At 44.6% G+C, this 15,258-nt stretch overlaps 1 protein-coding gene and 1 pseudogene across 2 annotated transcripts in view; both read left to right on the plus strand.

Moving 5' to 3' along the window:
- Positions 1 to 1,363: 1,363 nt before the first annotated feature.
- Positions 1,364 to 15,258, plus strand: part of Bfar (bifunctional apoptosis regulator) — a 31,658-nt gene continuing 17,763 nt past the window's right edge. Inside the window, exons 1-2 of one of the 2 annotated variants that reach the window (XM_041676242.1) lie at positions 1,364 to 1,522; positions 14,836 to 15,171. In XM_041676242.1, the coding sequence (XP_041532176.1) occupies positions 14,909 to 15,171 (263 nt within the window). In that variant the 5' untranslated portion in view covers positions 1,364 to 1,522; positions 14,836 to 14,908. Of the gene's footprint in view, positions 1,523 to 12,046; positions 12,158 to 14,835; positions 15,172 to 15,258 lie in introns of those variants that run through there. The other variant, XM_041676243.1, reaches the window with a different exon arrangement.
- Positions 8,268 to 10,633, plus strand: LOC121463647 (annotated as a pseudogene).

A 15,258-nucleotide genomic window follows, 5' to 3' on the forward strand; every position in this document is an offset into this window, starting at 1 on the left:
ATTTGAGTTCTTTTTTTTTTTTTTTTTTTTTTGGTTTTTCGAGACAGGGTTTCTCTGTGGCTTTGGAGCCTGTCTTGGAACTAGCTCTTGTAGACCAGACTGGTCTCGAACTCACAGAGATCCGCCTGCCTCTGCCTCCCGAGTGCTGGGATTAAAGGCGTGCGCCACCATCGCCCGGCCCTGATTTGAATTCTTGCAGTGGCAGAGAGGCTTATTGGGTCACAAAAACTTTACAATACTGTCTCAAAAAAAAAAAAGTGAAGATAAGAGATAGGAAGACAGAACAGAAGAACATGCATGATATCCTGAACAGTAGGGCAGTGGATGTTGCAATCTGCTGGCCTGGTTAGTCACCTGGGTACCCTGTCCCCTAAGAGATAAGCGCCTCCCACTCCCAACTCTCCCCACCCTCCCTTCACTGAGGCAAGCAGATCTCCTTCCTGCCCCCCTTTCTCCCTCCCCTTCTGGAGAAGCAGCTGCTACTTCTCCCCAACCCTTCTCCCTTCTCCCCTTCCCCACCTCTCCTCTTCTCTTCCCTCTCCATAACCCACAATCTCTTTAAAAATTAAACCTGAGTGCTGGGTGGTTGGTGGCACATGCCTTTAATCCCAGCACTTGGGAGGCAGAGGGAGGCTGATCTCTTGTGTGGTCGGGGCGAGTTCCATTAGGGGCTCCAAAGCTTTACAGAGAAACCCTGTCTTGAAAGGAAAAAAAAAAAATTACGCCTGCATGGTCATTCGCTGCTATTTACTATCTAAGTTAGAAAACAGTTACCTTGACTTTTCTTCCCTGGTTAGTAAACTATCCGTCTGTGAAAACCGGTGTTTGGGTGTGGTTTGTGCCTAATCTCTGGTCTGGGAGGGAACCCCCACTGGGGAGCGAGGTTTCCCTCCTCCTCTACACACCTGTGCTCAAAACATTTGGGGAGACTGATTTAAGAGGATCTCAGATTTACGACTAACCTGGGCTATAAAGGTTGTATCTCAAAAAGGAAAAAGTTAAAATGGTAAATTCTGTATCCCCTATTACAATGAATGCCTCCTGAGTGCTGGGATTAAAGACGTGCTCCACGGCTCCGGGTTTATAAATAAAACTTTTAAGCCCGGCCTCTGGTTTTCTGTGGATTGCGAAGGTAAGATTTATTGCTGTGCAAACAGGACAGCGTGAGAATTATTTTAATGTCTAACCGAAGCTAGATCATGTAAACACAGGAACACGTTCCGGGAGCGAGGCTTAATGGAAAAACACTTCCCCACCCTCGGGCTGTGATTTAGGGGCTCAGACCACGCGTCAAATGGGCGGGCCGCACTAGTGCGCATGCGGCACACCGTTCCCCGGCGCGGCCGCTCTAGGCAGTGGGGAGGTCGCCTGGGGTTGAGAATCTGCGGCGTGAGAACGGCCTCTCCTCTATGGTCGAGGGAGCCGGCACGGTCGGCCCGCAGACCTAGGTTATTTCCGGAAGCGAAGCCTGCGGCTTTCTGCTTCCGCAGGGCTCCTAGCGGGTCCCGGGACTACTGGCGAGGTGAGCTTCAGCGCGGTGGAAATGGTGGTGGGGCGCTTGGCTTGGGATGGAACGGACCCCGCTCCCCGAGCCGCGCGGGCAGGGTGACCCAAGCTCGCGGCCGTTTCCTCCCCCGAGCTGCCGGGCTGTTGCCCGCTTCGGGGTCTGGGTCTAAGCCACTCGCCCACTTGGTGGCGGACAAGGAGGTGTTGTTTTCACACACCTGCGGGCTAGGGGTTCCTGCCACGTCCGCTAGATCCTTAGCCTTCCTGTCCCAAGGCAGACTGTTAATAATGGGAAACGCAGAAAATAATGGGAAACGCAGAAAAGGGAACATCAAACTCCAACGTCACACTGGACTGACCTGAGCTTCGCTCTTGTCATTCCCATACTCGCGGCTTAGAAATGTTGTAGTAAGGGGAGTGTGTGTGTGTGTGTGTGTGTGCGCGAGAGAGAGGGGGGAGACGATGTTGGGCAAGGGGCGAACCACTAACTTTGGTAGAAAAGAGAAAGTGGGAGCCTTGTTATGCCGCAATTGTCACCGACGGGTCAACCCCAGGGAAGCCCTTTGGTTTGCCCTTGGGTTGGCCCCAACGTCACACCAGGTGAGGCCACTGTGAAGGCGTTTTCCTCTCTCTTTAGGCACACCCCGGAGCCAATACGAACTGCACGTGCCTATGCAGTTTTGTTTGTTCTTGTTACTGCTGTTTTGTAAGCAGTTTGGACGTGTCCTGACCCATGCTCGGATATGCCCATGTTTTTCTTCCACAAACTTGATGGGAAAACCGTACTCCTGGGCTGTTCAGACCTACCCCTTTTTCCTTTTCTTTTTGTTTGTTAGATAAATAAATGCAGTCTTTATTTATTAAAATACAACTGAAATGCCACTACAGTTCCCCTTTTTGTCTAAAATAATAAAGAAGGCTGTAACATAAGAAAACGACATACAATAAGGACAATGAGTGTATGCAATATATACAGGCAATAAATACATCAAAAAGTTCAGATATATGCTATCAACACTGTAGTCACCATTTAGTAAAATTAGTAATCTCATTAAAATCAGTCATCCAGCAAACTTTTTACCTATCTGTGGACACAGTTTGGCATCTATTTCCAACAATCCTTTAACGTTGATAATAGTGTGGACTAGTTAATGGTAAATAATGAGGCTCAAAGGCAATCAGGTTGAAAAGCCTAGGTTAGCCTTTACTCTGAAAACTTATTTTGTTTTTTGTTGTTGTTGTTTTATTGGTAGGTGGGTTTGTGGGAGGGGGTATGTTTGGTTTTTGTTTTTATTTTGGGACAGGGTTTCTGTACGTAGTCTTGGCTGCCGAGGAACTCAGACAAGGCCAGCCCCGAACTCATGGAAATCCACCTCCCTCTGCCTTCAGATTAAAAGCACAAGCCATTATGCCTGACTTTTTTTTATTTTTGAGATAGAATCCGTGTAGTCCAGGCTGGCCAAGAATAACTCTTGGACTTTTGATTTTCCTGACTTTCTGAGTCTGAATCGGATAACAGGAAATGCAGAAGGGAAACTGAAACTGTAAATTGACACCAGTGATAGGAGATAGAATTTCCCTCTTTTGATTCCCAATTTCATGACTCAGAAATGTGGATCTATGCAAAAGGCAATTTTCCTGAGTGCTGAGATTATACACATGTGCCACCATTGCCAGTTTATACGCTGCTAATGTTAGAACCTAGTAAGCAAAGCAAACATTCTACCAGGAGATTAGGTAACACAGATAAACCTTATGTAGCTGTATAGAGACAGGAATGGCTGACTTGGAGTGGATTGATCATCAAAGCCCATTTGGGTCTTGTTAGTGGATACTTTTCACTTAGGAATCGTAACAGATGGGAGTGTAGTGATCCACATGAGGTAGCTGTTGACAACCATGTTAATTAAGCCAATTAAAAATTTTAAGTTCTTTTTAAATGATGGCCAGACGAAGAGTAGGGTTGTGCCTCTGAAAAATGTCTTGGTGCCCAAACTCAGGGATAGAGGGTTTTAAAGCAAAAACTACAAAGACCATAATTTACATCAAAGGTCAGAGTAACCTTAAATGTTCATTCCTGGCAGAGTATAGTAGTTATTTTAGACATAACCTCGAATGAGTTGCCAAGGCAGATGTGAGCAGAAAGGGAATGTAGGTCTGAGAACAAACAGAACACGGACCAGACAGGATGATGTACTTTAGTCATTTCAGGAGTGTATGAAAAATAAAGAAAGCCCTCAGGGAGCAGAAATTTATAGGTGGGGCTGCATTGTGGCCTGAGAACAAAGTCTAAGCTCAGTAATAGCAGTATCATTGTGGAACCGTGTGCTAGGAGCCCTTCTGAGCGGTCTTTAATAGCCTCCTGAGACTGTATCGTTATCCCCATTTTACAGGTGAGGCAAGTGAGGGAAGTGACTTGTCTGAGATCATGCTAAGATTGAACTTACTCAATCTGTCTCTGAAAATGTTAGTTTGACAATCAGATATGGTGGTTTAACAAGCCAAGGCCTGATGGCACGGACCTTTAATTCCAGCTGCTTGGTAAACCGAGGCAGCAAGATTGTAAATTCAAAACCTTAGTTCTGTGGATTAGGGCTGAAGGCCACTGCCTCTGTAGTAGAGTGTCCGTTTAGTGTGTACAAAATCCTGGGTTCAGTTCCCAGTGCTAGAAAAGTTAGTCAGTTGGCCATGCAGATTCTTTTTTTTTAAATATTTGTTTATTTATTATGTATACAATATTCTGTCTATGTGTATGCCTGCAAGCCAGAAGAGGGCACCAGACCTCATTACAGATGGTTGTGAGCCACTATGTGGTTGCTGGGAATTGAACTCAGGACCTTTGGAAGAGCAGTCAGTGCTCTTAACCTCTGAGCCATCTCTCCAACCCCCAGCCATGCAGATTCTTGAGTGAATTTCTAGCATCTGTGAGTTTTAATTTTTTTGTAGTAGGGAATGTTTTGGCACTAACTGGCTTGAACTAAGGATGGCCTGCCTCCTGCTGGGATTATATAGGCTTGTGTCTACAGATCCAGGTTAGTGGGGAAGGTTTTGAGCACTGGAGGAATTTGATGGGAATTTTGCTCTAAGAAAATTATTCAATCATTGCAAAAGAGATTTACAAAAAGAAGTGTAAGTGGTATTTAAGTTTCACTTTGGCCGTACCTTGTCTAAGACATATTCAGGCATTTGCTTGTAGATTCCATGCAGTACTAAACTTTCAGGCTCATGATAATCTTGTGAAGCACTTGTTGTTTCAGATACCTAGTCAGGTCCTTATCTGTGGATTCCGTGTTTACAAATTCAACAAGAGGTAGGGGAAAGAATTTTTAAGTTAATTTTGGGACTGGAGAATGTAATTCAATAGTATAGTGAATCTAGCTTGCACAGTGTTCCTGAGGTCAATCCCTGGCTGTTAGGAAAAAATAAGAGGGGCAGCTCCGCAGCACAAAGAAATCCAATTAGGTCAGATCAAACCAAATCAAAATGCCCATTGTTTCATTAAGTGCAGTGCATAGCGGGGAGACAGGAAAGCAGGAGCACATGTAAACCCAAAACCACCTGTTTCTCCTCTGGGAGCCCACTTAAAAACTCTGGCATGCTGGGATTTGGAGTCTAGAGCAAGGCAACTGCCAGGCCAGTGTGCTGGGATGGATGCCAGGGCCTGGGGCTAAGCTCCAGACTTAACACTGGCCCTGCCAGAACATCCAGGAAGTTCCAAAAACCAAAATTTAAATTTGCCACATGCTAAGCACGACACTGAATGCAGAGGAATGAAACTATACACAGGCATGTACACCCTCTGATAGCTTCCTGCCGTTTCACAGATCCGCAGGCTCTCCAGCGCTGTGGGTCTTATTTGCCTGGTATTTTGCTCATGTTTACTTTGTAGTCAGGCCTACTGTGGTTGCTTGTATGCTGAGCACGTATAAGAGATAACTAAATGCCAGGCTGTGGTGGTGCCTGCCTTTAATCCCAGCATTTGAGATTAAACTCTGAACTGTGTGAGTTCGAGGCCAGTCTGGTCTATAGAACGAGTTCTAGCACAAGATTCAAAGCTACACAGAGACACCCTGTCTTGAAAGAGCAGGAAAAAGAGAGGACTGGAGAGATGGCTCAGCGTTTATAGAGCACTAGCTGTTCTTCCAGAGGTCCTGAGTTCAATTCCCAGCATCGACATGGTGGCTCACAACCATCTATAATAGGATCTGACACCCTCTTCTGGCGTGCAGGTGTACCTGCATAGCACTCATACATAAAATATAAATAAATAAAAATTTTAAAAGAGAGAGAGAGAGAGGTAACTAAGGGAGTCAGGCGGAAGGCAGAGGCAAGCAGATTTACAGAGCAAGTTCCAGGACAGCAAAGGCAATAGAACAGAACAGAACAGGACAGAAAAGCAGCAATAGATGACTGAGGGATATAGGATACAGTGCATAGGCTGCAGGTAAACACTGTCCTTGCCCAGAAAGGATTTGTGGACTCAGATTGAGGCTCTTCTGGGTCAAGTTCACCTTGTTTCCCACAGCATTCTGTTGAATGTCAGATGATTGTCATTTCAGTTTTCATCTGGAAATATCTAGAGCCGTGTTTTATAGCTGTTCTGATATAATATGCTTGACTGTGGCTGATCGGTTTACCTTTATAAGTTACTTAGCCTTTTTCCTTTGCAGCTCTTAATATTTTTTCTTTAACCTGTGTATTTAGTGTTTTGATTATTATATGGCGAGGGGATGTTTTTCTTTGATCCAGTCTGTTTGATGTTCTGTATGCTTCTTGAATATTCAAAGGAATATCTTTCTTTATGTTGGGAAAGTTTTCTTCCATGATTTTGTTAAAAATATTTTCTGGGCCTTTGAGCTGTGACTCTTCTCCTTCCTCTATTCCTATTATTCTTAGGTTTGGTCATTTTATTGTGTTCCATATTTCCTGAATGTTTTGTTTTGTTTTTAAAGATTTATTTATTATATATACAACTCTCTGCCTCCATTTATACCCACACACCAGAGGAGGGCACCAGATCTCTTTACAGATGGTTTGGAGCCACCATGTGGTTGCTGGGAATTGAACTCAGGACCTCTGGAAGAGCAGACAGTGCTCTTAACCACTAAGCCATCTCTCCAGCCCCTCCTGAATGTTTTGTGATGAGAATTTGTTGGCTTTGCTGTTTTCTTTGATCAGTGCGTTTATTTTCTCTATGGTGTCCTCAGAATCTGAGATTCTTTCTTCTATCTCTTGTATTCTATTGATTATGCTTGTTTCTGTAGGCTCTGCTCGTTGACCTAGATTTTCCCTATCCAACTGGTCCTCCGTTTGTGTTTTCTTCCTTGCTTCCATTACAGTTTTCAATTCTTGAACTGTTTCCATTACCTGTTTGATCGTTTTTTCTTGGTTTCCCAGGGTATCATGTACGTATTTACTCATTTCTTCAAACTTTTTGTTATACTTCTCATCCATTTCTATAAGGGTGTTTTTCACATGTTGTTTAAGGGACTCTATCGCTTTCATAAAGTCAATTTTTTCCACTTCTGTGTTAGGGTGTTCAAGTCCTTCTGTTGTAAGATCATTGGGTTCTGGTGTTTTCATGTTGTTTTTGAGATTATTGGGTGAATTTTTGCCTTGGCGCCTGCCCATCTCCTCCTATCGATGCTATCTAATGGGTCTTTTAAAACCCGTTCAGGTTTCCCTGCTGGCCAGGGGCTCTTCTTACCAAATGCCCTCGCTTTGTTTCCTGGCTCCTGCCGGGGGCCACGATCCCTCTCACCCCTCAGAAGGGTCTTCAGGAACAGGACCTGGCTCCTCTTTTGCTAGGAACCTCACCAACCAAAGGCCCACCTCTTTGATTTAATTGTAGTGGGGCGATCTGCTCTTGGTGTTGCGCGCTGGTCCCTTATTTATTTATTATGTATACAATATTCTTTCTGCTTGTATGCCTGCAGGCCAGAAGAGGGCACCAGACCTCATTACAGATGGTTGTGAGCCACCATGTGGTTGCTGGGAATTGAACTCAGGACCTTTGGAAGACGAGGCACTGCTCTTAACCACTGAGCCATCTCTCCAGCCGCCTGAACATTTTCTTAAGTGTCTTTCAGCCATTTTAGATTCCTCTGTTGAGAGTTCTCTGTTTAGGTCTGTACTCCTTTTCTTTTATTGGATTAAGTGATCTTTTGGTGTCCAATTTTTTGAGTTCTTTGTATATTTTGGAGATCAGATCTCTGTCTGATATGGGGTTAGTGAAGATCTTTTCCCATTCTGTAGGCTGTCATTTTGTCTTGTTGACCATGTCCTTTGTGTTTTGTTTTGTTTTTTTTTTTTTTCTAGAAACACCCCTGGCTGTACTGTAACTCAGTTTGTAGCCCAGGCTGGCCTCAAACTCAGAGAGATCCACTTGTCTCTACCTCCTATAGCTGGGGTTAAAGGCTTGCGCCACCAGTACCTGGCCCGTTTCTAATTTTTGTAAACCTGAAAGAAGTGTGCACTGATCTTTCAAAGGTTGTAAGAAGCCTATCGTTCCTACAAACAAATAATGCAAGGCAGTGTATACTTGACTTTTACTCAGTAGCACACACCAGCCAAACCCCTGACCGCCTCCGTGGCAGCCTCTACGCAGCATCCTGGAACCCGGAGCCATCAAGCTGCACTGAAGCCATGTCTTCCAGAGTCAGCCTCCCTAGGGTGCAGGGGAATTTTGAGGCCAGTGTCTCAGTGCCCATCAAAGGAATGCTAGGACTGTCCTGGTGAGCTTGTGGCCTGCCCGACTATCCATGCTTCACATCCCCGTTATCCTTGGTCACCATCCAAAATTAGTGTACAGAAGAGATGAGAGATGTGGTCTAAGAGACTTCCTCAGAGTTCTGTAGTGATGAATCTGGCCTGAGGAGAACAAGGGATGGTCTTTCTGCAAGGCAGCAGTGTCAGTGCAGGGCCATGAAAGATGGTTTTAGAAGATGCTCCTCTTCCCATTCGTTAGTCAAGACAGTGGTCTCCCCATAAAGGGGCTGCTCGTTCTTCAGCAGATCAAGTGTAGGTCAGAAAGACTCTTCATATAGCAGATCTGGATCCCATGAAGGGCACTCTCCAAAACGACACTAGCAGAATTCTTCCCGTTGGTCACAGTTTAAGGAACCCGTGCATGCTCATGCCTCCTACAGATGGCACAGAGAAGAAAAGCCAGAAGGAGGTCAAAAGAGACCTGGCTGGTCTTTGAAAACATCACGAGGCACATACCCATCAAGTTCCCCAGCAGTTCCCTCATCAGAAATCTTTTTTTTTTTTTTTTTGGTTTTTCAAGAGACAGGGTTTTGGAGCCTGTCCTGGAACTAGCTCTTGTAGACCAGGCTGGTCTCGAACTCACAGAGATCCGCCTGCGTCTGCCTCCCGAGTGCTGGGATTAAAGGCGTGCACCACCACCGCCCGGCCCTCATCAGAAATCTTAAACAAACTCAACAAATTCCATGGAAAGAACTTCCTGAAGCTACCAGCAGGCAGGCTGTAGAAAGGCCAAAGATGGCAGGTGAAAGTGACTTACCTAAAATTTCTGAGTTTGAAGTTGGAGTCATGGAACCATTACTTATGGATCAGCCCCAGAGGGCCTGAATCAAACAGAACAGAAGGCACAGAATTAGTTGATGACCAACTGACTAAAGCAATTGCATCCAAAGCCAAGGAAATCAAGCAAGCGTACCAGCAGGACTGTGAAACCTTTGCGATGGTAATGAATGCTGGTTGAAAAGATCTTTCATTAGAAACACATTCATTTTGCACTCTGAGTTCAGAACTTGCATGAAATAAGTGAGCAGTATGTTGAAATAGGAGCGGCGGGGCTGCGTCCCCAGCACCCCCGCCGCCTGCATGGCTAGCTTTAACTTATGCCCCGAAATAATTACACGGAAACTGTATTCTTTTAAACACTGCTTGGCCCCTTATATCTAGCCTTTTCTCGGCTAACTCTCACACCTGGACTAGCCCATTTCTTATAATCTGTGTAGCCCACGAGCTGGCTTACCAGGAATGATCTTAACCTGCATCTGCCTGGAGTGGGAGAATCATGGCGACTCCTTGACTCAGCTTCTTTCTCCCAGCATTCTGTTCTGTTTACTCCACCCACCTAAGGGTTGGCCTATCAAGGGGCCTAGGCAGTTTCTTTATTCCTTAACCAATGAAATCAACAGATTGATATATGACACTACCACATCAAGCAGTGTGCGAGAGAGCTCAGGCAGCTCACTGCACAATATGATGCTTCTTAAGAATTGGTGCTCTTCTGTAGACATACACACAGACAGAATATTGTATACATAATAAATAAATATTAAAAAAAAAGAATTGGTGCTCTGGCAGAAAAGCGTTCCTCGATTGTTACTCCAGAATTGCACAAATACTTCAAATATGGAATTTTTGTGATGAAAGGAAATACTTCAATGTCAAGTAAGATCTAAAATAGCTTAAAGCAATCAATTCTGAACTCCATTCCACCTATAGAACCTACTCATTCATACACGCGCCAGTGTTCAGTGGGTGTCTTAGCTGCTGGGAGCAGCTTCTGCTCTTATTCATGATCTTAGTCTTCCAAGTGCAAGAATGTGTGGCCCAATTGTACTTTATAGTTTAGAGACTGAACTTCATAGTAAATGATAGCATATAAAAATGTTAGCATTTTGAATTGTGATTTTTACTTTCTTAGGCTTTGTTGCTTGTATTAAAATTATCCTTGTTGGACCCTAGAGTCCAATTACCGTGGAGGAGTCACCCCAAGAATTCACTCTCACACTGCAGTTGTTGTAATAGCTAGAGGATTTTATTCTGCCACGGCAGGGTCCCTCAGCATTCAATGCCAAGGACCCCGAATGCCTGTTACAAGCTATTTTTAAAGCAAAAAGCCATAGAAACAGGGTGGGGACTCGGGGTTGTTTTCCAGCTATTGGGATTGATTTATTCAAGGGGGCTTCTAATAACAAGTGGTCTGAGCCAGGGCTGGAGAGCGGGTGCTAGATCAGGCGAGTTAACAGGGAACATCTGGGGGTCATTCTGACCCCTTTCCAGGGTCAGAGTCAAAACATCTGTGGACATCTGTGGGTTGTCTTGTCCCAATTCTAGGAAGCTCTATTTAGAGAACATCCACAGGACATAGGGAGATGGAAAGTTCCCAACATTTCAGTACGGAGGGGGGAGCACTAAGGCACTAAGACTGAGGGCTCAGTAATGTCCTTAGAATTGTCTTAAAGTTCTACAAAGTATATTATTTTAATAAACTGGTGCTTTGGTATCTTGAAAAAAATAAAAAGTATAGGAAGGGGCTGAATCTTCCAAGGACGTGTGAGCTTATAATATGAGTTGAGTTGGTGTCTGTATCTTTGTGGCACTTGGGGGTTAAACTTGGAATTTTGCCCTTCTAGTCAACTGATGACCCTCTGAGTTATACTCCCAGTACCAAAATGGATATTTAAAACCAACTATTAGGGCATGTGTTACTTGGTAACCCCTGTAAGCTTTTTGGTTTAGAGTCTTTGTACTTTTGAGGGGTTTTTTTTTTTTTTTTTTTTTTTGAGACAGGGTCTCTCTGAGTGCCTTGAGTGTCTTGGAACTCACTCTGTAGACAAAGCTAACCTCCATGTCAGATCACCTGCTTCTGTCTTCCAAGTGCTGGGATTAGAGGTGTATACTGCCGCTGCCGCTGCCGCTGCCACCGCCACAACAGGCTTTTTGTTTTGTTTTGTTTTCTTAATAGCTTTCTGAGTTGTTGAACAAGAAGTTAGGTGTAGTACAGAATAGATCCTCCGAAGCCTGCCACAGAGACAGCGGACGACAGGCTCAGCTGATGCTTTTCTCAGCCTGCCCTTGTCTTGCCCAACATAATTTAAAGCAATCTAAGTTAGGGCAACAAGTCAACATCTAAAGGAGCTGACCTCTGACCTTCTCCAGAAGAGTCTTTTTGGAATTGGAAAATATAGTGACTAGGATGCTTTTCTGCCTTAGTAATGGAGGAGCCAGTTTTTCCGTCTGCAGGAGTTCCACTACCATTCTGTTCTTATTGGCATCCCTGACCTTTGCTTCACTTAGTCTGGGCACATTAATCTTTATTTGGTAGTCGTGAGAGCTGGGTGGACCCTGAAGTGTTCTGCCAGTGTCTGTAGTGATGTCTGTACTAGACCTTCCCTCCTGATGTTTTCTGTAACACCTTGCTCATGCTAGCAGTTGCTTATCTAATAGTTGGAGTTCATGCATCAGATAGTGTCAGATCCATACAATTGTAGTAGCACTGTGGTGTGAACTAGATGATGAAGGAGGAAATCAGGCCTTTGAGCTGATACTTACACTTCATTGGAATAGTTTCTCTATGATGGCAGTCTTTAAATCCATAATTTCCCCCCTTAGGTTATACAAAGTAGTAACAGACCATGATTTCAACTGTTTGTTTGTTTTGTTGCTGTATTGTTATTGCAGGTATTTGAGACTTAAAAATCGAGATAGGGTCTTTTTTTTTCTTTTCTTTTTTTATAATGTTGTCTCTGCTTGTATGCCTGCAGGCCAGAAGAGGGCTCCAGATCTCATTACAGATGGTTGTGAGCCACCATGTGGTTACTGGGAGTTGAACTCAGTACCTCTGGAAGAGTAATCAGTGCTCTTCCTGATGAACCGTCTCTCCAACCCCTAGGTAGGGTCTTACTGTGAACCCTACCTGAGCTAGAACTCATTGTGTCAATCATGGTGTCCTCAAATTTGGGTTCACTTGTCTTTGCCTTCTTAGTGCTAGGATTAAAGGCATGAACTACCAGACTGGGCATACATTTTTTTTTTAATTTTATTGTATGTGCTTTGTTGTGAGGGTATCAGATTCCCTGGAACTAAGTTCTAGATAGGTGTGAGCTGCCATATGGGTGCTGGAAATTGAACCTGGGTCCTCTGGAAGGGCAGCCAGTGTTTTTAACCACTGAGTCATCCCTCCAGCCCCATAAACATTCTTAAACCTAGATTAAATGATTTCTTACTTGGTAAATTTACTTAATTGCATTAAGTTGGTCATGGTGGCAAGGCCTATAATTCACCACTTGGGAGGCTGAGATAGGAGGATTGCCATCACTTCAGGGTCAGCCTGAGCTACAGAGAGAGACCATGTCTCAGTGACAGAGCTTGCTTTGTCTGTGTCCTGTATAACCTGAAGTAAACTTTAATCTTCAACACACCCCTTCCGTGATGGTCTCCCTTACTGTCTGTGGTCCTAGAAGCAATGAAATCAAATGGCCATAGATAGAACTTGTCATCTGTCAGTTTTACCACCATTTCCTTGCCTTCATGCCCCATACCCTGAAGGCATAGCCACAGGATGAAGTAACCACCAACCAGTACGTTCTCAGAACTGGCAACAAGATGGCAGATGGAGTGCTCCTGAAACAACAGATAGCAGACCTCAGATACTTGAGGAGAGGGAGCCTCAGTCAATGAGCATATACTATGCCTAAAACAAACCCCTCCACAGAACTGGGGATAGCTCCAGTTTTCATTTTGGGAAGGTAGGGGCAGGCTTAAATGGTCTCAATCTGCAGACGAGGCTAGCCTTGAAAGAGCAGCAGTCCTCTTGGCTCAGCTTCCCAGGACTAGGATTGCAGATGTGAACCACCAGACTTCCGTCTTCAAGGGCCTGCAAGAAACAGCTCAGCTGGTAAAATTGCTTGGGCAGTAGGCCTGGCAACCTGTGCTCAACCCCCAGAAACATGCAAAGTGAGAAGAAAGAATCAATGCCACAAAGTTGTTTTCAGACTACCACACATGCACCATAACATGAGCACCCACACACGTCAGGAGCAATCAGTAGTGATTGTTTTAAATTAAGTCCAGCTTTTTTTTTTTTTTTCGAGACAGGGTTTCTCCGTAGCTTTTTGGTTCCTGTCCTGGAACTAGCTCATGTAGACCAGGCTGGCCTCGAACTCCCAGAGATCCGCCTGCCTCTGCCTCCAAGTGCTGGGATTAAAGGCGTGTGCCACCACCGCCCAGCTTAAGTCCAGCTTTTAAAGAACTTAAAGGGTATTGGGAGAGGCAAGAGAGACGAGCCCTGGTCTGGAGACAAATGAGAGCTCTGCTAGTGACACAAGTGGCGTAAGAAGGGAGGTGATTGGGTGGCTGAAGACACTGTTAGTTCTACTGGGTGAGGATAAGATCACTACCACAATTTTGAGACAAATTTGAAGGAAACTTTAATTAAATTCTGGCCAGGATGATGAACTCTGTCCAGATCCATTCTGGTGTTCCCAGAAAATGGCAACAAATTACTTTTTACAAAGACAAAGGCAAAACCCCCCAATGTTACGCATTTCCCATCAAGATGTCCACCCAATTTTTTGGACCAGGGACTTGCCTGGAAATCAACTCAGTTAAACTCCTTGGGCAGGGAGGCCCAGGGATCCCTCTTGTCTTTGTTCCCTGGTGGTGGGATTACAAGCCTAAACACCACTGTGCCCAGATTTCCGTTGGTGCAGAGGCTCCAAGCTCAGATATTCATGCTTACATGGCAAGCGCTTTAATGGTCAAGCCATTTTCCTTTCCCCTTAAGTTTAATTTATTTTCTTTCTTTAAATATTTTTTAAGATTTATTTATATATTTTATGTGCGAATGCTCTACTTGTGTGTATGCCTACATAACAGAAAAGGGCATCAGATCCTACTATAGATGTCTATAAACCATGCTGGTAAATGAACTCAGGCCCTCTGGAAGGGCAGCCAGTGTTCTTAACCACTGAGCCATCTCTCCAGCCTTTAATCCTGAACTGTTGATCCTCCTGTCTCCACTCCTCAAGTGCTGAGATTATAGGTATGTACCACCATGCTTAGTCTTCAAAATGTGGTGAATATCTTTTTGCTGATGGTTTATAGAATGTAAAATCTTATTAATTAAATTTGTCACATTAAAAATCAGAACTCTAGGCTTGGAGGGATGGCTCTGCTGTTAAAGGCTAGGCTCACAACCAAAAATCAGAACTCTAGGGCTGGGGTATAGCTCAGTGGTAAAAACACTTGTCTAGAATGCCTTCATTGGCTAAAGCTTAGCACGCTAGGGGCTGGGAACAACAGCTCAGCTGGTAGAGTGTCTGTCTATCATGTATGAAGTACCCAGCATCCCAGAAACCAGGGGTGGGGTGCACACCTCTGCTCTTAGCATCTTGGAGTTTGTTGAAGCAGGAGAATCTGGAGTTTGAAGCCGGCCTGGATATTAGGACCCTCACCCCACACCCTCCCCCCACCCTAAAATAAAAAGAGAGAGGGAGAGGGAGAAGTATAATCGAATGGCAGCATCTTCCACAACCACTATTCATCCTGTTCTATTGCTTCCTCCTCTAGACTTATGATGCATTATAGCGACGTCCTGATTCTGAAAGTTTCTATTTGTGTGGATCCCAGAATTTACTGAGAGATGGAGGAGCCTCAGAAAAATGACCTGAACGTAACAGGGCAGGAGGAAGAAAGTCCTGTCAAAAGCACCGGCCCTCAGATTTCTGTTAGTGAGTTTTCCTGCCCTTGCTGTTACGACACCCTGGTTAACCCCACCACCTTGAACTGTGGCCACAGCTTCTGCCGGCACTGTCTAGCTTTATGGTGGATGTCTTCAAAGAAGACAGAGTGTCCAGAATGCAGAGAAAAATGGGAAGGTTTCCCCAAAGTCAACATTCTCCTCAGGTAACCTGTGTGCTGTTGGAAACATGGATGTTTCTCTCTGGGAGCCGTTGTTTGACAAGGAACAGGCTCAGGGCAGATCATTCTAGG

This window comes from Microtus oregoni, unplaced genomic scaffold (assembly GCF_018167655.1).
Source record: "Microtus oregoni isolate MIOR12 unplaced genomic scaffold, Mior012 000027F_ref0000203, whole genome shotgun sequence".
Taxonomy (NCBI): Eukaryota; Metazoa; Chordata; class Mammalia; order Rodentia; family Cricetidae; genus Microtus; species Microtus oregoni.